The sequence below is a fragment of the Podarcis raffonei genome, chromosome 14 (genome assembly GCF_027172205.1).
Source record: "Podarcis raffonei isolate rPodRaf1 chromosome 14, rPodRaf1.pri, whole genome shotgun sequence".
In the NCBI taxonomy this organism is placed as follows: Eukaryota; Metazoa; Chordata; class Lepidosauria; order Squamata; family Lacertidae; genus Podarcis; species Podarcis raffonei.
Window position 1 is genome coordinate 42,186,363 of NC_070615.1, and position 25,432 is coordinate 42,211,794.

Here is a 25,432-nt window from a genome sequence, read left to right on the forward strand (position 1 = left end):
TCAGCATACTTCTGCAGACATCATAATAAAATAAGATTCTGCAATGGGACAGTTTGGAAGCAAGAGCCACATACTGGTAAGGTAGCCTTGCCACGGAGAGCTGTGTATTGTTGTGGGCCTATGCAGTGCACTATTTTTATTTATAAAGCATATGAATGGTCACCATCTCACATCAAAATGGTCTTGTTTTAAAAACCCGCCTGTGATGGTTTAAATGCTCGGCCAAGGCTGTGTCCCATACCCTCCCAAACAATTCCACTAGAGGGAATTGATGCAGATGTCCAGCCTAAGGCAATTTTGAGTCTGGCTGCTGCAAGCAGCAGAGCTAACAGCTCCTTGGGAACAAGGGTGGGATTTAAATCTCTTTCAAGAGCCAAGAGAGATAATACTGGGTCCTTGCTATTCAAAAAACAATGTTAGTCAAAAATATGGATGGTTAACTCATGAAAGACCTAGAAAGACTCAGTAGTATAAAGAGTGAAAAGGAAGTGAAATACCTGGAGATATGGTTAACGGCAAATAATAATAATAATAATATCTTTAATGATAACTGTGTAAAGGTTTGGAAAGAAATCAAAAAAGATATGCAAATTTGGAGCAGAATGCAATTGTCATTGTTGGGCAATATTTCTGCTATAAAAAAGAATGTACTTCCAAAGATGCTATTTCTATTTCAGACAATACCTATAGTTAATGATATTCGAAATTTTGGCAGGGAAGAAAACCCAGGACAAAACGCAAAATTATGATTGATACTGCTGCTGTTAATGCTACTTTCACTGCTGTTTAGTTTTACTGTTGGGATTCTTTTGTTTTACTGTTGGGATTCTTTTGCTATTTTTATTTGTAAGCCCCCTTTTAAGATTGACTGCATCATGGAAAGGCAGCATACAAGTGGGAAATAAAGTGGCTTCAATTTATGCAAAGGGTCCTTTAGATCGCCGTTGTGACTCCCAACATAGGAATACAGGAAGCTGCCTATTGGTCAATCTAGGAAGTCAGACCATTGGTCAATGTAGCTCAGTATCGCCTACACTGACTGGCAGTGGCTGTCAGGATTATGAACAGGAGCCTTTCTCAACTCTACCTGGAGATGCCAGGGATCAAAGCTGGCACCTTCAGCTGGCAAGGCAGATGCTCTACCACTGAGCTATGGCCCTTCCCCAGCAAACCATAGGTTTGCACCCAGATCTCACAAGTGCTATTCTAGAATGACAAAGAGATACGTCTAGCACAGGGTTTGAGAGCGGGGTACCAGCCACTTAAAATCAACAGCTCTGAACCCTTGGTCCGTAAACTTTCGTAAAGGTGCTCTCTCTGCGGTCTCTGTCTTTGCCCCTGCAGGAAATGGCCGAGCTCAGCTTTCATGACTGCGTAGGAGGGATTTTTAAAACAACATATCGGCTCCCACACACTAAAAAGTAGTTGATTGTTAGTCAGGACTCTATAAAGGACAGAATGCCTTCCTGTTGGCAGGCTTAGTTTCTCTCGCCTTGGAAAGAATCAAGCGTGCAGATGCACACTGCTGTTGGGAGCCCTTGGGAACATCTGACTAATCCCTGGCAAGACACCGAAGTAGATAATCAGGCCTTGAAATGAAAAGAAAAAAGAAAAAAAGTAGGAAACTAATGGCTCAAGACAGGGAAGGCCAATTTTGTTCAACCCTTGGTGCATCCACCAAATTTTAATCAATGCATGGAGGAAAAAAGGTTAGTCTGCAATTTTGCCTCCTAAGGAAAAGAAATTGTCAAGAAACAGAAATGCTCCAAAACCGAAATATTACACTTCTCATGGAGCATAAGGCAAAATCGTACTTTTCCCCCCAGATCTGTTAACTGTAGCTATTTGTTTACACTGCGTTTTCTATTTATTTATGGGATTTGTATTCTACCTTTCAACCTAAAATCTCTCAGAGCAGGATAGGGAAAGAGTGTACATTTATAAATGCAACAAAAAACAACACATCTAAACAAAATTGACACTTAAAGCTGCAGTTAAAACTTGTTGGTAAAAATATCAGCTAAAAACTAGGGTAAAACAATGTTAGCACACCCTTAGGAGCCTGGGCAACAGGAGATATGATGTGTGGTGCTATCCTTTTACTTTCTTTTGTAATCTATCTTTAGATCACAAGCCTTTGAGTACAGCCTGTGTCACTTTAAAATTCCTGTGCAGCACACACTGCTGTGGTTCGTTAAAGGTGTTGGGAACTGTAGATCTGTGAGAAGGAAACTACAATTCCCAGGATTCCCTGGGGGAAGTCATGTGCTTTAGATGTGTGGCGTGGCTCTCCTGCTCGTCTTCCATTAATTCGTCTGTAAACCCGACCAAATATGGCGGCAGAAACTGTTTCAGGCCCCAGATGATTGTGTCTGGAGAACAGAGAAGCCCAGGAAAATGGAGAGGTTAATTCTGGGTTGGATCCAGACAAAGTTAGTTGAACTTAGGTTCCCAGGAAATCACTGAAATTAATTTATAACTAGTCCTAATAATAATAATAATAATAATAAATTTTATTTATACCCCGCCCTCCCCAGCCAAGGCCAGGCTCAGGGCAGCTAACAACCAATAATAAAAATGAGTTGAATGAGTACAACTTAAAAACAAGATTAAAATACAACATTAAAACATTAAAATGCAGCCTCATCACAGGAGGAGAAAGGAAAAAAGAAAGAGGGGGAGGGAATCAATTTGACTCCAAGCCAAAGGCCAGGCGGAACAACTCTGTCTTACAGGCCCTGTGGAAAGAAATCAGATCCTGCAGGGCCCTGGTCTCATGAGACAGAGCGTTCCACCAGTGTTGAAAAAGTCCTGGCTCTGGTTGAGGCTAATCTGACTTCCTTGGGGCCCGGGACCTCTAGGGTGTTGCTATTTATGGACCTTAAGGTCCTCCGTGGGGCATACCGGGAGAGGCGGTCCCGTAGATACGAGGGTCCTAGGCCGTGAAGGGCTTTAAAGGTCAAAACCAGCACCTTAAATCTGACCTTGTGCTCCACCAGGAGCCAGTGACCTACTAGTGACCTACGTTCAGCTACCTTAGCCTGGAACTAACCCAAGAAGTTCTGGTACGTATAACTAGTGCATTTCCCAGCCTTAGCTTTCAACCCTGGATTTACCGTGCAATCTTGATGTAATAATGTGTCGGCTTTGGCATGAGGAACTCTCCAGGAATTTCCACTTCGGCTGTTTGGGCCGAGAAGTTGCTCAGGAATCGGCACTTTTCTTCTATGAGGAAGAACTTGGGAAGCTGCTTTGTTTTTGCCTCGAGAATTTTGATCCATTTCTTCAGCTTAGAAATAAGATTGTGGAGCTTCATGGAGCCTGGCACGCTGAAGTCGAAATCTAGCAGATAAAACAAAATAAATCCAACAGAAAATTGCTTGTTAGAAATGTGATGCAGGTATTTAATCAAAACTCTGCTTGGTGTAAACACCTTGCATAGTTAAGGTATCTGGGCTTTGGAGCCTTACCCCAGGGAACTGCTACTGTTTTTCTTTACTATTTGCACAATAGTAAAATGAAGGAAAGCAGGAAAGATTATTATCGCATACAACAGAAATTATTATAGTAGTCACTTTTAGCCTAACACACATTATTGCCAAGGAAATCCATGTATAAAATAGATGAGCTGTTAGCAAAAGCGATTCAAGCTCATCTGTTCCAATTTACACTGGCAGAGATTACACATTAAACATACTTGTTTCTGTCATCTGTTTTCCCATTATGTGGATGCTGTTTCTTGTTGGGCTATGTCTAAAACTGCCTTTTTAAAAATGTCCCTGAGCACCTCTCTCTGTACCAGTGCAACAGAGAAAGAAGAAGAAGAAGAAGAGGAGGAGGAGGAGGAGGAGGAGGAGGAGGAGGAGGAGGAGGAGGAGGAGTTTGGATTTGATATCCCGCTTTATCACTACCCAAAGGAGTCTCAAAGTGGCTAACATTCTCCTTTCCTTTCCTCCCCCACAACAAACACTCTGTGAGGTGAGTGGGGCTGAGAGACTTCAGAGAAGTGTGACTAGCCCAAGGTCACCCAGCAGCTGCATGTGGAGGAGCGGAGATGCGAACCCGGTTCCCCAGATTACGAGTCCACCGCTCTTAACCACTACACCACACTGGCACAATTAACCGCATAGCATTGGTCGGGCAGTTCACCCACCTATCGGTCGGAATCAACACCTTCAAAAATACAACAACAAAAGTTATCAAGTCACGTATGTGTTTTAATTCTCATAGAAACCGTCTTATATCTTAATTCACATACAAATCTACTTAAGGATTAAGATTTGTGCCTGAGGAAATTCTTGGAAGCAAGGCAAGTGAGAAAGACCAATAATCGTTCTTGACAGCAGTGGTAGCTGTGGCCCAGTATGGCTGTGGGCAAGGGAAAAGTTCCTGTGTGGTAGGCTGGCTCGCTGGCATCATCAACCCCAGCTAGCCGCAGGGAGTGATAGGAATCCTCTACCTCTTTTGAATTTAAACTGGCCAATTAGAGCCCAGGCTGCAGAGTGGAAATTTGGAGACAAGACCTCGGTAAGCCTGCTTCCACTCAGGTCCGTCTCCAAATCATAAAAACTGACTGCATAGCCTCCAAGCAGCATCAGACATCCCACCCTCCGGCCTTGTATAATTTTGTCCTCACCTAAAGGTAAGCAGGTGGTGCAGGTGTGTGACCTTGCTGTGGAGTGGCTTGGTCGCCTTATTCAGGGTCAGGGAGGAACTTGCCTGCAGACCAATTGGGCTGGTTTGGAGGTTTTGCCTACCTCCATGCAACTGTCACAGCTTGTTGGCGGGAAAAGCAGTTGGGTTGCATCTTTAGTCTAATCAGGTGGCGGGGGGAGGAGACTTACCCTCTGTCCCCAGGACCAAAGCACCAGGGTACCCCGCAGTAAAGGGGTTTGTCTGTATGTCCAGACAAGGGCTAACAGGACACAGAACTCCTCATTTGGCATTCTGTATGGGTCACCTGTATAAAGAAGGCTGATCGCCAAAGAATTTATGCTTCTGAATTATGGTGCTGGAGGGGAATCTTGAGAGTCCCATGGACTGCAAGATGATCAAACCTATCCATTCTGAAGGAAATCAGCCCTGAGTGCTCACTGGAAGGACAGATCTTGAAGCTGAGCCTCCAATATTTTGGCCACCTCGTGAGAAGAGAAGACTCTCTGGAAAAGACCCTGATGTTGGGAAAGATTGAGGGCACAAGGAGAAGGGGACGACAGAGGACGAGATGGTTGGACAGTGTTTTCGAAGCTACTAACATGAGTGACCAAACTGCGGGAGGCAGCGGAAGACAGGAGTGCCTGGTGTGCTCTGGTGCATGGGGTCAGGAAGAGTCAGACATGACTAAACAACAACAACATGGGTCACCTGTATTTGATATGTGTCACGTGGGGATGCTTAACCCAAGACTGACCCTGATGAAGTTGTCATCCAGCAACCAGGATACATATCCAGTGCCTAAGCCAAAGCCTTCTTGCATCTGCAATCAATAAAGTTGTGGCCATTTTGATCCCAAAAAGGTTTTCATGTCATTTATTGCTTCCTATGCAACAGGAACCCTGATGAACTCTGTCATACTACAACTGGGCCCACAACCAGAGAGAGCATGACACCCTTTGTCGAATGATCTCCATAAGGAGAGTTTAAATGAACCTATCTCATTAATAATCTCAGATATGAACAAACCTTTTGCCCACAAAAACAACTGTCTCCTCTCTTTGCGTAGGCTGGCAAACTGGAAAGTTTTCAATTAACTATAGTTTCCCGTTTCATCCAAGCCAGGAAACAATGGTTAATAATTTCAGAAAAAGCCATAACAGCAACCCAACTTCAAACCATGATTTAATAGCCTGGTTTCTTTAGAAGCTATTAATGTTTCCTTTTTGGATGAGATGGAGAACTACATGGAAGACTTCTTGGTTTGCCTTGTGGGAAAAGAGGAGCTAAGGGGCTTTGTGCACAGGAAAAAAGGATCGTTCATATATCAGCATATTAAGGCAAGATATGTCTAAACGCAATCACAGATATCCCCATTTCTAAGAGTCAGGCATCATGTAGTAGAAACTGTTCAATTCATCCAGGCATTTTAATAATGGCTTTTACCAAACAGTGACTAACTTACTTTCACAATGAATGGTTTTAATCTGCTGTTCTATGTAGTATTGGCTTCTAGGCCATCTCTGCATTTTTTTAGATTTCCCCTCCTTTCATCCTGGTATTTATTATGATTTATAGTATTATTGTTTAGAAATTGTTTTTACTGGTACTCACTTTGAGAACATTGCATAAACCTGAAATTGGGGGGGGGGGGATGGGTGCTGTACATGGATTCTGTCTGAAGAAAAGGCAGGGTAGAAATGTTTCAAATAGACACAAATGTGCTAAATAAATTAAATCTCTACCGAAGAACAATGTTGCAGACAGCATAATTCCATTTAAGCAGCACAAACATTAGCCTTGCGAGTAAGGCCCTATCTTCACTATGCATTTAAAGCAGGATCATACCACTTTGTCATGAATTATGAGATGTGCAGTTTGTTAAGGGCGCTGAGAGTTGTTAGGAGACCCCAATTCCCCCACAGAGCTACAGTTCCCAGAGCGCCCTGGGAAGAGGGATTGACACTAAAACCGCACTACGAACTATAGCTCTGTGTGGGCAATAGAGGGTTTCCTAACAACTCTCAAACCTGAACCTTTCCCCGCCTTGCCTTGTGTCCAGTATGAACCTCTTATTGTCCTATACCAGCCACAGGCAAACTCGGCCCTCCAGATGTTTTGGGACTACAACTCCCATCATCCCTAGCTAACAGGACCAGTGGTCAGGGATGATGAGAGTTGTCGTTCCAAAACATCTGGAGGGCCGAGTTTGCCTATGCCTGTCCTATATATACCCTGACTGTGTCTTGTAGGACATGTTAGCTCTAGGAACTGCAGGGTCCCTTTGGGGGGCTGGAAGGGGACATCTTAGGGCATTCTGCCATAAAGAACCAAGCCAGCTCCCATCTACACAGGGCCATTTTGGGTTCCATATCAAGCTCTGTCAACATGTCACGAGGAATATGCCTAAGACGGAAGCCAGGTGATGAAAATATATCAACCTGAATCAAGCCCTGTAAGATTATTTAGATACCTCAAAAGTACCATGATTATAATCAAATTGTTTGAAGATGTTATGGAGAAGCTTCTGCCAGGCTGAGTTCAAGCTTGTGAGTGTTCCTGATGGATCCAGAAACTGTGGCAAACCACTAAGTCCATATCAAAATATATACCAGGTGGAGGCAACAGGGAGCCCTCAAGCTGTTACTGGACTATGACTCCCATCAATCCTGAACACTATCCATGCTGGCTGATAGGAGCTGGAGTCCAACAATATCTGTAGGACACCATGTCGGCTGCTCCTGATATTTGACAACAGCAATCTTTATTCTCTGAGCGTGAATTCTTATGTAGCCAAAATAGCACCATCCACAAAGAATGATCAACTGGTTTTGACGAATGCTGAGGTTCTCAGAGCTACAAGAAATTGGTGAAGGGGAAAACCCACACGGAGGGAGGGCAAAAAATCACAAACAGCCCAATGAGGACTGAGCATGCTCAATGACAATGGAATGCTGATCAGTTGGGGGTCTGAGGGCAGAAAAGGGGAGGGGCAATGGAATGGAGTGACTGGAATCTTGAACAGGGAGTTCTGAATGGACTGCAACATTTTGTTGCAGGCTCCATTGGCATTCACTATGAAAAAAAGCCAGCCCCTTCCCTCAAATTTAAAGTACATCCCAAGTCATGCTAGCTCATTAGAAAGGTAGTACCAAGACATACCGGCTTTCATATGCTAAACATGAAAATAATTTAGAGGTGGTTATCTGTAAATAACACATATTGAACAGTACTACAGGGCTCAAAACTTTAAGACCGATTTAATGCTCAACTGTGCTCAAAAATTCCCTAGCAGCTTCAATAAAAAACTGTTCTATCACACTTGACACGGAACAATGATGCCTGCCATTTTCAAGTACTTTCCTAAAATTAAAGTAGAGCCATTTACATACTCCCTATAAATCTGCGCAGGAATCTTTTCATATGACCGGGGGGTGCGGAATGTGCATAGACTGATGTCAATGATCACGTTTCAATTTAAATCTTCAAAACAACCTTTAAAATATCTATTAGACAGAAGCGAGCAGAAGCAAGCACGGTCCACTGAGTTCAATAGCAAGGAGGAATTGGGATATAAAAAACAGGCATCAAAGAACTGAGGGCTGCACCCAAGCAAAAGGGTCTTCTCTTAAACTAGCACAGCGCTGGATTGTGGCTACATTTGAGCCTCCTAACCTAGTCCAGTAGCCTCCAGATGTCGTTGAACTACAATTCCCATGAATCCCAGCCATACGATGGGACTTGTATTGCAGCAAAATATGGAGGGCAACAGATTGGGGCCAATTAGGCAAAGCAATAATAATAACAATAACAATAACAATAACAATAACAACAACAACAACAACAACAACAACAACAACAACAACAACAACAACAATTTTATATTTATACCCCGCCCATCTGGCTGGGCTTCCCCAGCCACTCTGGGCGGCTTCCAAAAAAATATTAAAATACTGTAATACATCAAACATTAAAAGCTTCCCTAAACAGGGCTGCCTTCAGATGTCTATCAATAAGATAGAGGCCTTTAAATGTAGAACTTATATGGTGAAATAAGCATGCCTAAATTTTTGGGGGGGTGGGGTGGGGAGGAGAGGAACTACAAGGCTCCACTTGCTTTTTTATTTTCCCCACTCTTCAGCCAAGAAGTATGACTTAGAAATCAAGTATCATTAAATTAAATCAAGTATCATTAAAGTAAAAAAGCAAAAACGGCTTACACGTACTCTTTTAAAACAACAAAAGCCAACTGTTTCCAAGTGTACAAGCAGGGAATTACAAAGGCAGGTAGCTTTAGCCACTTAAGGCAAATATGGAAAAAGTCGTTCCTGCAGACCAAACTCTGAAAAGCTACCTGAGGCACAATTTAAAGGCTAATTTTCTTTGAATGCAAGGACCCTGACCCAAGTAGCATCAAATACAGTGGTACCTCGGGTTAAGTACTTAATTCATTCTGGAGGCCCGTTCTTAACCTGAAACTGTTCTTAACCTGAAGCACCACTTTAGCTAATAGGCCTCCCGCTGCTGCCACGCCACCGGAGCCCGATTTCTGTTCTCACCCTGAAGCAAAGTTCTTAACCCGAGGTACTATTTCTGGGTTAGCGGGGTCTGTAACCTGAAGCGTCTGTAACCCGAGGTACCACTGTACTGGTTTGAAATGCTCCTCAGTAGTGCAAAACAGAAACCAAAACTCTTTGTAACTCTCACTTAAATGGGACACATACAAGACTTTTCCAGCCCAGTCCTGCTGCCACCTGCCTCCTCCTTCACATGCTATTGGGTACACCTGGTGTTCTGCATGCCCAGGACAGGTGAGGGGGGTGCTTGACGAGAGAAGTGACAAGTGTGGGTGGCAGGGGGAGTCCCAGCTGCCTTGTCCAAATGCTTTAAACTCTCTGGTGTCCAGGTTGTGAAGGTGTCAACCTATTGAAATTGCTTAAAGCTGGATGCATTGCTCCTTTGAGTCTTAGGAGTCAGTCGCTCTCTCTTTTTACATTTTCAAGGAGGGCTCTCTCCTCGCCATTCACACCCCCTCTTTCCAACTTATTATGTATTTTTGTACCAGTTGCAAGTCACACTTATGAACGTTACAGAGAGCTGTGCTAGATTGGACCATAAACCAGAGGCACACTGGCACCTGAATCCAGAAGGAGCCTTTAAAACACATTGCAAACAAGTGAAGCCTTGTGAAATGTTCTCTGTCATTATCCTGTGCTCAAAGGATGACAACTTAACCTCTCTTACTGGACCAACATCCCAAGACCAATGACAGATGCATCATACCACCAGAGGAGACAAGCATGTTTTTTGCCATGAGGCTAGTTGTCAGTAGGACAATTAATATTCACTTTGCAATGTATTTACTGTATGGAACTTTATTTGTAAAAAGTGCTTTCCAGGTCATAAAGGTGTTAGCAAGAAGATGAAAAAGGACTGCCGCCCTTCTTGGCAGCTGTCTTTTAATTTCTATGCAGCCAGTCCAGCACCTCTTGCATCTACTGTGAACGTACTTGTAAAAAATCCCATTATAATTCCAAGCCTACCCTCTAGTGCACAATCTGAGCAAATCGCTGGGTGAGAAAGAGAAACATGAAATACGGCATTGTTTGCCGCTCATCGGCTCCCCAAAGTGCAGGGAAATGTCACCAAACGGCAAGTACAATATTCTTGCTAATGATATGCAAATAGCTGAAGCAAAAATATTCAGCAGTGTTAATTAAAATAAAACACACCAAGTCATTCACTTCACCGTAGGAATCACTCCAGTTTGTTGAAAATACCTATTTTAGACTTCCCTTCCTCCTTCGTTGTTTTGCTTCTTGGTAGCAGATGGGAATGACAGAGAGCACTCGATTAATTAGCTTTCTTTCTTCGTGTCACAGGGGCTCCATACAGAGCCTGTCTAAGTACATCCAAAGAATTACCAGCTATGTGGCATTCTGGAGCGGCTCCCCTGCTTTGCAGACAGCTTAATTAGGCAGAAAGGAAATCTCTTTGCGATACCGATCCTAACTAAAACCCAACACTTATCACCTACGTTAGTTTAAGCACCAGAGACTGAACGAGAGGATGGCAGTCCACTTTTAGAATTCTGGACTCCACACGGAAATTCCTTTGGAAATTGCAATAATACGGACTGAGAAAAAGATATTACACTGACTGGTAAAACCCTAATCTCATGCTTTTCCTCATAGTATATTACTCTCTATATCCCTGAAATGGTGATGGCTGGAGATCCCTCTTGAAGCTCCCATGTCTTCCTTTGCCTGTCAAGTCTAACCAAGAAAGGAGCCCACAATCACCACTGTTTTCCTATCCTTGGTAATAATATGAAATTGTTTTGAGAAGGAGAACACTGCTGAATTGGTTCTCTCTCTTATTCACTCCACTGGTTGCTCTTCCTTGATCAATTGGGAAGAGGAGAACCTGCCCATTTCTCTGATCAGGGAAGGTAAGCTGCTATCACATTCAAACAGTTACATCGATTTGGGTGTGGAAAACTGGCTTGAGTGAGCCAGGATTAGCAACTCTTTTAGATTTAACACCTCTTGGCAAACTCAGTCCTTAAATGGGGCTACAGCCCAATATTTAACTGGATGCTGTTATTCAACTGTTATATTCAATCCGGGCTAAAGGAAAGGAAACCTGGTTACAAAAACATTGAGTTTTGCAAGTAAGCCTGAAGCTGGAAAATACAAGAATATTTAGAAGATATTGAATCCATCATGCCTTGGGAACCTAAAGGCTTGGACAATAGTAATTGTATATGCTAGTAGAGAAAACTTGTGAGACTTTCAGAAAGCTTTAAACCCTTGCAAGGGCCAAAGGGCCATGAACTCAAGAAAAAAAGGATTCAAAGCATGTTAAAATAAGACTACAGTCAAGACCAAGACAGCACAAATTGGTGATTCATTCTCGGCTAAGGACTGGTATGGTAATTAACTCGCCATTAATTCAGAAGCATAAATTCTATTACTGCTGCAAATTAATCAAAAACTTATTTTCTGCAAAATGAATTGAATCCCCCAAACTCCAAAAGGCAAGCGTACTGACCAATCTAATTGCAACCATTTCCCCCTCCACCCTTCAACTTTAATTCAAACTCCAAGTTTAACAGATTAAAGTAATCTCATCTTGCACTAACTAAAAGTGCTGTTGTAATCCTGTGACTACTCATGCTTAATCGTAATTGAAAAATAAAATGTTCCAAATCTATAGAAGATATCAGAAAAGTTTTCATTCTTCTAGAAAGCAGCAAATCCCTTTTGTATCCTGATTGCTTCTATTACTTTATCTTGGAAGTCGAGGGAAAATCTCATCCTTTGTTTGAATATATATATATATATATATATATATATATATATATATGCACACACACACACACAAAATAAAAAGTGGAACTTAGTCAAAAAAGCCAAAACTCTGCATTTGGCATTTGAAGAACTGAAAAAGCAAACATCAACAAATGCATTAAAAAAAGAGTTGAGCAAAATTTAATTTCAAATTTGGTGCAGAAATGGCAAGAGTGAAGTTGTATCATCCATTATGCTTCAACAGAGGCAGTGCAAAGCACCTTTCCACATGCTTTCCTGCCTCCTCTGTTCAGCTGTTCATCTTACGGCTGACCCAGGTTTGGCCACTTTTTGCCGCAAGCATGGAGAAGGTAGAACCAGCCCTCCAAAAGGAGGGAGAGCACAGCTGCTCAGCCTGTGCTGCGACTGACAAAAAGCTGGAGCTGGAGTTGCAAGAGTGCTTTAACTCTGCGGAGCAGAAAGGCAGAGAATGAAGGAGGCACTCTCTAAAGCAGGGAACCTGGTACCACCCAGATGTTGCTGGACTCCAGAGCAGAAAGGCAGAGAATGAAGGAGGCGCTCTCTAAAGCAGGGAACCTGGTACTACCCAGATGTTGCTGGACTCCAGCTCCCATCAGCCCCAGCCAGCATGTCCAGCAGTCAGGGAAGATGGGAGAGGCAATCCAGCAGCACTGGAGGCCATCGACTCCACACATCTACTTTGTTGGATTCACATGACCCTGCCTCTATCTGGAGTCAGCGGGAGGAGTAAACTACTCAGGAGAACACACACACACACACACACACACACACACACACACACACGGCCTCAGTTTAGAATGAGAAAATACTTCAACTCCTTCTGTTTAGTTTATATGCTAAAAGGGAACATTTTTCCTCTTCAATTTCCCCCTACTCTGAAATAAACAAACACAAAGCAAACAAACACTTTTTATCTATATACCAATTTTAATACGGATATGAGTTTTTGAAGTACCATCGCATACAGGAAAAATTGTCTATTCTTTCTAAGCATGGAGAAACAACACATATGTATTAACTGCAGCTGCATCCGTTTGACTTATCAGAAAACCCAGAAGAAGCACAATATGCTGGCAACTCTCTTCTTCCCTAGTAGCTGCCACGCATTAAATTTGATCATATGGTTCAAGGCTTCCATTATCTACTGTCATGCGACTGTTGTGCTGCAAAGATTACTTCATGCAGAGCTTAACATGCTCTCTAATGTGCAGGGCATAGATGTGACAGACAAGAATCCCGTAAGGCCACTTTCCCCATGCTCATTAAAGCGAGGTTCTGAGGAACTATCTCAATTTCCCCTGTTGCGAATTCAGAATGCCAGCATCCCAAATTACCTTAGAATTTCCCTCAGTTTCAAAACCAGTTTATTGTGTGTTGTTGCTCAAGAAATACAGACGAGTTGCATCATTCTTTCAGATTGTGGCTGTACACCATGCAATGCTATGACCTTGACTGAACTTGAATGCTCAAGACATCCAGATATCTCAAAGGGTCACCTTCCTCTGCACAAAGCTGTCATCAGAGACCCTCCTCTGAATATCCTCCTGTTTCTGAGGGGCGGGTGGTAACTTGGCTAGGGCATTTTCTGTGGTGGCACTCCATCTACGGAACACCCTTCTCAGATACGCCTTCACCCTTTCACCTTTTAGGTTTCATGTGAAAACTATTTCACTTCCCATAAGGTTTTTCATCTAAGATATAAAGATCCCTTCCTATTAATGCTGCGGGTTTTGATGGTGTTGTTCATCACGCTCAATATTTTCATCAGAACAATCCTTTTTATTATGACTTTTAAAAAAACAACCTTTATTTTTGAAGTTATCTTGAGCATATTTGATGGATAAGTGTGATAAAACTACAGTGGTACCTTGGGTTAAGAACTCAGTTCGTTCTGGAGGTCCGTTCTTAACCTGAAACTGTTCTTAACCTGAGGTACCACTTTAGCTAATGGGGCCTCCTGCTGCACAATTTCTATTCTCATCCTGAAGGAAAGTTCTTAACCCAAGGTACTGTTTCTGGGTTACTGGAGTCTGTAACCTGAAGCGTCTGTACCCCAAGGTATCACTGTACTTAAATACAGTCGTACCTCGGGTTACAGACACTTCAGGTTACAGACTCCGCTAACCCAGAAATAGTACCTTGGGTTAAGAACTTTGCTTCAGGATGAGAACAGAAATCGTGCTCTGGCGGTGCGGTGGCAGCGGGAGGCCCCATTAGCTAAAGTGGTGCTTCAGGTTAAGAACAGTTTCAGGTTAAGTACGGACCTCCGGAACGATTAAGTACTTAACCTGAGGTACCACTGTATCCCGACTGTCTCTCAACTGCTACTGTCATCCCACCTAGGTGCAAAGGAGGGATGAGACAGCAAGGTCCTCTCCACTGGCTCATTTGTGACCGACCCATTTGGCTCAATTTTCTGTAGCAGCATTTCACCTGACAGCATAGGAGGAGGTGGAAAAGCAAAGACTCCTCCGTTGGCTCAGCTGAGCCCAGCTGCTACTTGGCTCTTTCCCTGCCGGAACAACCTCCTAAATGACTATTCCAACTGGCCATCGTGTAACAATATAACTACAGAGGGGATGTGAATTTGCTCATCCCCATCTTCCCCTTCCCTGTCTCCTTTCTTACCATTTTTCATAAGAATGCAAGCTACTATTTCAAACTGTAAATTGCCCCAAGTGCTTTGGCATATGGGTTCGACTCAGGCTACCTGAAAGGATTGTGTCCCCCTATATGAACCTGCCCAGGTGCTAAGACCCTCAAGTGAGCACCTTATCTTGCTCCCATCAACATCAGAAGCACGGCTGCTGGTGACGCAAGAGGGAGCCTTTTCTGTGGCTGCTCCCATATTGTGGAACTCCCTCCCAAGAGAGGTGAGACTGGCTCCCTCTCTGCTCCCCTTTTGCCAGGTAGCTAAGACCTTCCTGTTTGGAGAGGCCTTTGAAAACTAAGGAGCAGACAAATGATGCTGATCACAGGGCTGCTATCAGGGCAAGCTATTTTAATTACTGGTTTTAAATGTGTTTTGATGTGTTTTAAGTATTGTTTTTAACAAGTTTGTTTTTATTGCTTCAGGTTGCATTTAAATGCAAGCTGCCTTGAATCCCAACTTGGGAGACAGGAGGGATATAAATATATTGAGTAAAGAAAATAAATAATGGTCAATGCAAATGTTTAGTACCAGGGCTGATCCTCACACTTCCACAACTTAAATGCCACCTACAGATTTCAAAAACACACACTTTGATTTACACATTTAGGTTTGCTTTGTGTGTGTGTGTGTATGTGTGAGTGAGTGAGTGAGAGAGAGAGAACAAATCGTACTTAGTTCATGAAATATATAGATCCCATAGATCTACTAGAAGAGGAAATGAACATTTTTTAAAAAAAGTTCTAGGGGTACTGTAATCATTCCAGCCACATAAAAGGAAGGCTAACTTACAGAGCTTCAGACCTTGGGAATGAGAGTCTAAAGATCCTAGCATATTCTTGAGCCCCCACTGCACAGCATCTCCCAGGACCACAAATTCTCCAGTAGAGCAAACACATTTGAAATGAGGTGGAAAGGTGGCTCTAGGCTAGGGCCAATGACTTGGCAAGCACGCACATCCTTCAAGGTTGGCCTCTTTGATGTCAGTAAAAGAGGGTGGTAGGAATTGAAAAACAAAACAAAACATTCTGCCTGCTGCCCTTTTCACTGCCAGAGGGGTCAAAGTAGTCAGTTCAGAGACTCAGAATCATTTATTCTGCAGTCCCAAGCATGCTTACTCAAGACATAAATTGCATCAAGCTCAATGGGGCTTAATTCCAACTCCCACTGGCTTAGCATTTCATGAGTGTGCAGAGCAAGGAATGCCCAGATTCAGCTTGCAGAATTTCCCTTTCATAAAATACACCTTGTGCCAGAGGAAGGCTAGAATCTAAAATGGCAAAGAACAGATGCTCCTTACAAATAATAGTTTTCATGTAGTGCTGATCTATAAATAATCGAAAGCAAAGCTGTTTAACAGAAAACGAATAACAGTAGCAAAATACTTCCCAAATTGCCCCCTTAAAGGCCAATTATAGCAACTGATTTAAATTATCAAACTCAAATGGCAAAAAAAAATAATAATTTCATGAGTACCAGACACACCAAAATTTAAATCACATCACTTACACAGATGCTTCTAATTTAGGGAAAATAAACATATAACTCTTCCAACAAGCACATTGTGCATTTTAGGTGTAAACCTGGACTACTTTGAGATTTGTTTTCTTATCTAAATGGTTTGATATAATTGTTTTCCTATTCAGTTAATGAATTAGGTATTTTACTGAATTAAATGCCACAAAAGGATTCTTAACATAATTCTGTGACATTTATAGCAGATAAAGGAAATTACCCAACTCTCTTTCACTCACTAGGCTGCTCCCTAATTCTTTCTAAATGCTCATATACTATTCCAAAGGGCAACAGAGAAAATAGGTTGAGTTCAGACATAACAGAAAACCTTGGTTTACCAGAACAGTAATGGACAGTGGCCAACTTTGGGCTAAACACTTCCTTTCTCCCTCATTTTTCATATTCACATGGATTGCAAAAGCTCCTACTTCCACTGTCCCTGTGATGTCTGAATTCTGGCAACTGTTGTTGCTTAAACAATGATTAGTGAGAACAAGCCAAATGCAATTGTTCTCACTAACCATTGTTTAAACAAACCATAGTGCCCCAAGTTTGGATGCCACAGGGAACTGTGGCTAGTTTGAAAACAGAAGATTTCAATCTCCTTGTAGATATAAAAGGGAATGAGATGAGAGAGGGTCCCACCATGGGGTTGATTCCATGGTAAGTGCTTTAATTAAAATAGCAGGCAATATTAATACAAGATATTGAGACAGCAACACTGGAAAGGCAGTGCTTCCTTCACTGTGGTTCCTTGCCTAGGAGCAGAGAACCAATGATCTGCAAGAGCCTATCCGATCCTGGTTTGGATGAGTTAGAAAAGCATCTCCTCCTGTGCCTTCTGTCCCCTTCTTGCTCTAAATCAGCAATCATTTCGCTTTTGCTTCCTCTCCCCGTCAAGCCATTTGTCCTCCAGGACGTGCTCCAGCCTCTGCTGGGTCTCAGCGAGGGAGGCTACATGCATTGCTGAAGTTCACTGTGGCTCGTTCTCATAGCACAGTTTCCCATTACATCTGAAACTTGCTTTGATTTAGAAGGGGGGGTGGGGAGAAAAACCTTTTCTTGAAGGAGTAGCAAGCATCATTATTTCTGATGCAAATTTTGGATAGAAAAGGAATTGTAGCCATAGTAGAGCTGAAGGGATCTCAAGGGTCATCTAGCCCAAGCCGCAGCAATCACAGCTACTAAAGAATCCCTTACTGATGGACATCCATTGGTCCAGTATATCTGAAGGAGTGTCTCCACCCCCATCGTTCTACCCAGACACTGAGGTCCAGCGCCGAGGGCCTTCTGGCGGTTCCCTCGCTGCGAGAAGCCAAGTTACAGGGAACTAGGCAGAGGGCATTCTCAGTAGTGGCACCCACCCTGTGGAATGCCCTCAGGCCACCAGATGTCAAAGAGACCAACAACTACCAGACTTTTAGAAGACATCTGAAGGCAGCCCTGTTTAGGGAAGCTTTTAACGTTTGATGCATTAGTGTATTTTAATATTTTGTTGGAAGCCGCCCAGAGTGGCTGGGGAAGCCCAGCCAGATGGACGGGGTATAAATAAATCATTATCATCATTATTATCCAACCTCTGCTTAAAAACTTCCAAAGTACTATTCCCAGATGAGTCAGAGCAGAAAACATTCAGTGTCTGGATCACAACCTGAAGGGTGAAAGTTAACCTCAAACAATATGAAAATAACATACCTGTTGTGAACTGCCCTTTCAGTTTCTGGAAGACAGGGTCTTGAGCCGTAGCCTGGGCTCTCCTTGCTAGCGACTCCGAAGCAGCACTGGAAAACATGGTGGAGACATTGGAGACGTTCTCCAGACCAACACCAAAGGTGCTGACCAACTTCTTGACAAAATTCAGAGTGTGGGGGGTGATTTTGGCATCTGAAACTGCTCCACTTTTCTCAAAGGCGACAGAGTAGCACTTGGCCAGGCCTTGCTGAAGCTGTCGAAGGACCTAACGCCATCAAACACAAAAACAGAATGGAAATAATGAAGTAAACATTTGGCACCATACAGCAACATTCTGAGATGGAGTTACAGAAAGCAGTGCTCTCCCCAGCCGGTTTTGTTTTTCTGTCATGTATTCTAATCTGCAATCCTGAGATCAGGGACTGACTTGGGGTTATTTTGTCAGTTTATATGTAAAAAATGCTCCAGGAGCCCTTTTGCCTGAAAAGTGAGATAAAAACCCTTTAAAATAAATCAATACACATGTGACACATTACCAGCCTGTTGCAATTCCTAGCTTTTTGGACGCAAACCTGTCTGCATATAGCCAACTTTCCTGCACTGCTTTTTGCTTGTCAGGAAGTCCAAACAACAATTTTAGACACACATTTATTTATGAAATGTTCTATATTTTACCCTTTGGTTGCACAAATCCTTCACGGAAACTGCTGCCGCTTTTCAGCATCTGGTAAACAACTTTGAAAGGTCTGCTTCACTTGCAAAGTGCTATATACATACTTAAATAAAAAATGGGAAGTAAGGTAGGAAGAAGTCAATGGGAGGCAGGGATGGCTTGTCTGTTAAGTCAAATGGGGCACTGCCCCACCAACCTCAACCTTTACTCTTCCAAGAGGGGCTGGGGAAACCCAGCCAAGTGGATAAGGTATAAATAAAAAAATATTATTATAATTATGAAGTCCACACATCTGCCTTCCTACTCACAACCAGTCTAGATGGTAGCACGACCTGTCAGGTTCCTTCTCCTCCTGCTGAGTCCCAGTGTTGCCACTTGCAGAACTCAAGAGGGTGGAGATGGAGACAAAGCTAAAATTAACTGGGTCTGCTTCCCATTTGGTCTGACTACACTTGCTGTTGGGCTCCCTGCCTTCTGCCCAACAAGCCACCTTGGCTGTGTCTGAGCCCAGGCTGGGCAAAGGCCTAGAGCACTAAGTCAGTCCCAAGAAATGCAAGCCCCCCTGAATCAGTGTGCAAGGTGCAAAAGCTTGAAACGATCTCAATACCAGGAGCAGGGGGAAAGCAGGATGGTGACATACAGGCCTCTTCCCACCTACGTGCGTTTTGCTCGCACGTGACCACATAGCACCCAATCTAATATGGAACCCGGGAAATAATTACATAAATCCATTTCAAACTGCAGAAAGAGCAAAAATTGCCCGAAAAGAGCAGGAAAACAGCTAGCAATCCCAGGAGCCTTTGCAACTGCAATCCCAGCAGCTTTTGCATATCACCCTCCATTGATGAGGAAGACTAAGAGCCACCAATGACACCTGACAAGTTCACTGCATGCACGGTGTTAAAGGAAAATATTGTGAAAATGATGTATAGATGGTACTTAACCCCTATAAAACTAGCAAAGATGTATCACAAGAGTGATAATCTATGTTGGAAATGTAAAGAAAAAGAAGGTACTTTTTATCATATGTGGTGGACCTGCCTCAAGGTGAAAGACTTCTGGGAGAAGATTTATAATGAATTGGAAAAAAAATGTTGAAATATACATTTATTAAGAAATCAGAGGCCTTTCTTCTTGGAATAATAGGTTTGGAATTGCCCAAGAAAGATGTTAGATTGTTTTTGTATGCCACAACTGCTGCTAGGATTTTGTTGGCTAAAAATTGGAAAACACAAAAAGTGCCAACAGTGGAGGAATGGCAGATGAAGATGATGGACTTTTGGGAGCTAGCCGATCTGACCGGAAGAGTCCATGACCAGAAGGAGGAGGAGTACCAGGAGGAATGGATGAAATTTAAAGACTATTTGGCTAAATATGCTAAGATAACTTAAATAGAAATACTTGCAAGTACCAGAATGGCTTAGGATTTAAATATGAACATGTTATAGAATAATATGTTTAAATGTAATATGAAAAGAAAGAAATATGTTAATTGACTAAGTAAATTTTATGAGAAATTAGTTTTGGAAAACTGTTACAATGATATACATTGAAACTCAGCCATGGGGATTCGAGGAAGTCGACTAACAATGTTAACAAAAGTGGAACTATTACAGTTAGGATTTATGTTTGTTTATGTTTGTTATAAATTTGGAAAATCAATAAAAAAATTGGGGGGAAAAATAAGAGCCACCAATGACACCTGTCTGGTCAGTGCTACTTGTTTTTTAAACAGTTTTTCAAGGGGTTCCTGGGAACATAACCCCGGCATAAGTGGGGAGACCCCTGTACACATTTTAAAAATTCCAGTTCTAAATGGAAGAAACATACCTCTTCGTGCCAGTTTTCTCTGAACCAGACCATCTGATCCACAATCCCTTCCAGAGAGGAGAGGAGTGTGGGGTGCAATTCTCTCTGCATATGCATAATTCGGCTGCAACGCCACATGGGAGCTGTGGCTCTGATTGGCCCAGGGTCCGAAGCCGAATGGGATTGGTTTCCGACTGAACTTGGCTGCTGCTGTCCGGAATCTTACAGGGGATGGGAAAATACCCAGAAAACACCATTAGCACTACAAAGCACCCCAGAACCTTAAAAATAAGTTGCAATTTCTCTGTAAATTAGAAAAGAAATTGCAATCCCACTACATCGACAGGCACATTATTAACAAAAAACGTTTACAAGAATTTCTGCTACAAACAAATACTTCCTGTTTCCACTTCAATAAAGCTGACAAAAAGAAAATATTTCATAGAAGACCCACACTGGAAAACAGAAATAGCTTTATGGTCCTCAACTTTCTTCCCCTCCAACTGCTTGGTTTTGGTGTGCCAGGAACTGCTAAAACATATTTCTAGAATAGACGTTCAGAGTAGCCTTTCCATTCATAAAATCCCACAACATGTCTGGGCTCCAAAGTCACCATTAGCCACAAGGAAACAAGTCATTTCCGAGAAAGACTGTCCAGAGAGAATACTGTAATATTGTAATCTGTTTTAAACAGCAACCAAATGCTGTCTAGCAAAAGGGAAGAAAGCTTAAAACTTAAAAACAAGCTATGCATTTCTGATCATTTCTATCAGACTCTAACACTTAGAAGCAATTTGTTTTAACCCTGTTATGCATTTAGGATATTTTCATGCTCCTATATTATTATTGTTATTATTATTACTATACAGCCCTTCATCTGAGGAAAACAGAGCAGTTTACAATATAAAGGGGTGAGTTATGGAAATGACCTAAAGGGTCAGTTATGAAATGTTTTTAAGTCTACTTCATGCCACTGCACAATCCACATGTTCTCCTACAGCAGGCGTGTGTGTTTGTCAATCATTCTATAGCAGTGGTTCCCAATTAGCTAAGTATTGCGGACCCCCGTTTTTCAAAAGCCAAGCCGTGTACCCCTTACTTTTGAAAGTTTGAATATCTGTATGTTTGTTATGCGAAGGGTGACACAGACCCCTTGGGTATGTGGACCACCATTTGGGAGCCACTATTCAACAGTATTGTAGCCTCCTGGTGCACTGCACCTTAGATACCAGGGGTGTAGATGACCCCAATATACTTACACTCTAATTTAGCACAGCCACTGCTGTCATGTTGGTGCAATTTTTTATATATAAAAAAACCACAGGCATCTGGAGCGCCTTTTATTATTATACCTCCAGGACATTTTGAATGGAAGGAAAATGAATTTGGGATCTGTGAGATCTTATATGAATTAACAATGGGGTAGGAGGGATTACAGACCTCAGATGCTATCCTTGTATAGTAATAACAATCCACAGTACAATTACACTTTAAAATATTGAATTCAAGTGATCATCAGTAAAGGTAAAGGACCCCTGGATGGTTAAGTCCAGTCAAAGGCGACTATGGGGTTGTGGTGCCCATCTCGCTTTCAGGCTGAGGGAGCTGGCATTTGTCCACAAACAGCTTTCCGAGTCATGTGGCCAGCATGACTAAACCGCTTCTGGCTCAATGGAACACCGTTGACGGAAGCCAGAGCGCATGGAAACAGCGTTTACCTTTCCGCCACAGCAGTACCTATTTATCTACTTGCACTGGCATGCTTTCAAACTGCTAGGTTGGCAGGAGCTGGGACCGAGCAACAGGAGCTCACCCCGTCGCAGGGATTCAAACCGCTGACCTTCTGATCAGCAAGTCCAAGAGGCTCAGTGGTTTAGACCACAGCGCCACCTGCGTCCCTTGATCATCAGTACGTATGTATGTATATATTTGTTTAACCCCTCCCCCCAAAAAACCCTAACACTTAACTGGGGTCCATTTTATTATCAGGTTATTGACACACGTGTTGTAAGCATAAGGAGGTTGAACAAAGAAGCTGCCTCTAGAAGCAAAGTTGAGGCAAATTGCCCAACCTGAGAAAGGGCCAAGGACATCATGGTATGCCTGCTGCTTACCACTTTTGTAGCGCTCCCGCTGTTCTATCTTCAGTGTCAAGTAGAGGGTCCGAATAGGAAAGTAGACTGCCTGGGGATAGACTCGCCCAACCTATTTTGCCATAAAAAAAAAAAATACATGTGAATTCTCAATGGCCTCATGAAAAATACTGTGATCTGCCAACCGATTGATGCCTAAGCATAACTACTCAAAAATATTTTTTTTAATAATGATATATACAGCAGGTGAAAGTACAAATAAAGGGCCCATCTGGGCAATATTTCAACGCAAGTCCTGAACATAGTGGGGAACAATAGCATATCTTTTTATACAGCTTTTATTTGATTTTACAAATTCATTCACACTCATATTCACAAATAATAAAGACTACACAAGATTCTTCAGAATCTCAAGGCTTCCCTCCTCCCCTCCATGGGTTCTTTGGGTAACCTTTTAAACTGCTTATCGTAAGTCCATCTAATTTATAATCCTCCATTGTGTCCAAGGTCTATATATCATTGCAAGAGTTATTTAAAACCAGCAATAGCATATCTTACCCCTTTGCCCACCTGGTGTGCTGGTCCACTCTGCACAATTAGACATTTTGTGCTTCATATTCCCCCCCCCTCTCTCTCTCAGGGTTTTTGTTCTTAATTATATATTGAAGTTCTTACATCTATGCAAATCATCCTCTTGAGGGGAGATCTCTATCCCAGGCTGCTATTATCCCAGGGAACTATTTGAAAGGGTTTCTATATGTGGACACTTGTTTTTAAATGTTTGCATTTTCATATATGGAACCATCTTAATTGCTTTATACAGTGGTACCTTGGGTTACAAACACCTTGCGTTACAAACACTTCAGGTTACAGACTCAGCTAACCCAGAAGTAGTACCTTGGATTAAGAACTTTACCTCAGGATGAGAGCAGAAATTGTGCTCTGGCGGCGCGGCAGCAGGAGGAGGCCCCATTAGCTAAAGTGGTACCTCAAGTTAAGAATGGTTTCAGGTTAAGAATGGACCTCCAGAACAAATTAAGTTCATAACCAGAGGTTCCACTCTATACGCAACTGCTTTTGATCTTTTTTTGGTTTATAGACCTTAACTGTCTTATAAATTGTCTATCTTATTGCTATAATGCACCCTGGGACCTTTAAGGTGAAAGGGACACGTAAGAAAACTAACTAACAAAATGTAGGGATCAGATCCTGATAGAGGCATCGCCCAATCTGAAATAAAAGCTGCTCCGAAAGGGTTATAAAGGGATGCTGACAAGGATTCTATCATATTACTTTGTAAGCCAGACATCTGCATAATGAGATAGCATACAGAGCACTAAAAAGATCTTACTGATGCAGATAAAAAGAGAGAGGCACAGAAAGACAGCATTTAGTCTTTAAATAAGACCACAATTCCCAATGAACCCAGCACGATGTGTTAGCTGGGCCCATTAGAGCGTAACCTTATCTCACAAAATTGCTGCTCTACTGGGTGAAAAATAGCCACTTAATGTAAAGGGATACCACTTTCACCAAGCAGAGGTTTCATGACTCCTCCGGGGAGAGGAGGGGGGGAAACGGTGAACACACATTAATGTGCCATTTTTGCCTTTAAATCTATACGTCTTGGTATCTATTAAATGATAGGAACAATATATCTGACCAGATTCTATGAGGCAAGGCAGACGATAAGATATGGCGGGAGGTTCCTCTTGCCATCCTTTTTATCAAAAAATATACCGCACCGGCTTCCAAAGGAACTGAAATGTCACTTTAAAACGTTTGCAATGAATTAACTCCCGCCTGTAATGGCCCATTTGAGATCAGCATAAAATGTACAGTAATGACAGCTGGAACAGTCTGATCATGGCGAGGATTTCGTTTCTGTATTTCACATATTTAAAGACTCCTGATAAATAAAAGCCTAGCTTGTGCTATACCAACGCCATTGCTGTTATAGCGGCACCAGAGATTACGGTCTGCAAAAGCAAATCACTCTTTGACTCCATTTGCACAGCATGGAAAGCCATACTATACCTTGCTAGGATTGCACCAATGAGCATGACTGCACACGTGTGAGGAGCTCCCAAACACTTTGCTCCTCCATTTTTGCAGTGTGTATGTGGGTGTCTGTTACTCCTACACCATGGGTAGGCAAACTAAGGCCCAGGGGCTGGATCCGGCCCAATCACCTTCTCAATCTGGCCCACGGATGGTCCGGGAATCAGCGTGTTTTTACATGAGTGGAATGGGTGCTTTTATTTAAAATGCAGCTCTGGATTATTTGTGGGGCATGGGAATTCGTTCACCCCCCCAGCTACGCAAACACACGCTATCCCCTTTTTTGGGTAGTCTAACATCACGACAAAATGAAAATATCAGATTCTATCTGTCTGACATTAACCCGGAAGTAACTGCAATATAATTTGGAAGCCGAGTGGCTGCGTTTTTAATCAAAGGTATCTATCTCTCAGAGTGGTGAGCGGCACTATTTAGCAGGAAGAAATGCCAATGAAAACCCCCATTATTAAGTATTTTTACATGGCTGTTTATTTGCATATATTTTAAATTTTTATATATGGATGTTTTATGGTAGCCTGTATCTGCAATGCCTAATAAAGGTTTGGCAAAGTAAGGACAACATAAAAAATAATCAAAGCAACCAAAAATGCATACATGAAGTCTTTTATGGTCATTTTTCCCTGTGTACATAATGAAGGAAGGCTGCTCAATTGTAAAGCAGTCCTTTTGTTTTATATCTTGTGCCATTCTAAATTTATTGGAGAGTTTCTTAAATTTCCAGAGCTTAGTTATACCAATTCATCAAAGAGGCTCCTTCCATGCATTTCCAATACCTAGTTACAATAAGTCTTGGTGCAATTAACGGTGATTTAAAGCATGCATCTGCATTTTGCCCGCAAAAAAGAAAAGAAAAAAGGATTTAACAAAGCCAATTCTGGGCAAACCGTTTTCAGTCTTTTGCCAAAGATGGGACATCATAAATAAAAAGGAA

The 25,432-nt window shown here is 42.3% G+C and overlaps 1 protein-coding gene across 8 annotated transcripts in view; it reads right to left on the reverse strand.

Moving 5' to 3' along the window:
- Positions 1 to 25,432, reverse strand: part of TRRAP (transformation/transcription domain associated protein) — a 158,008-nt gene that overhangs the window by 19,719 nt on the left and 112,857 nt on the right. For all 8 annotated transcript variants that reach the window (XM_053365849.1, XM_053365848.1, XM_053365847.1 and 5 more), the window contains 4 exons: positions 22,441 to 22,531; positions 20,348 to 20,547; positions 17,848 to 18,109; positions 3,117 to 3,342 (listed from right to left, as the gene is read on the reverse strand). In XM_053365849.1, coding sequence (XP_053221824.1) covers positions 3,117 to 3,342; positions 17,848 to 18,109; positions 20,348 to 20,547; positions 22,441 to 22,531 — 779 coding nt within the window. The remainder of the gene's footprint in view (positions 1 to 3,116; positions 3,343 to 17,847; positions 18,110 to 20,347; positions 20,548 to 22,440; positions 22,532 to 25,432) is intronic.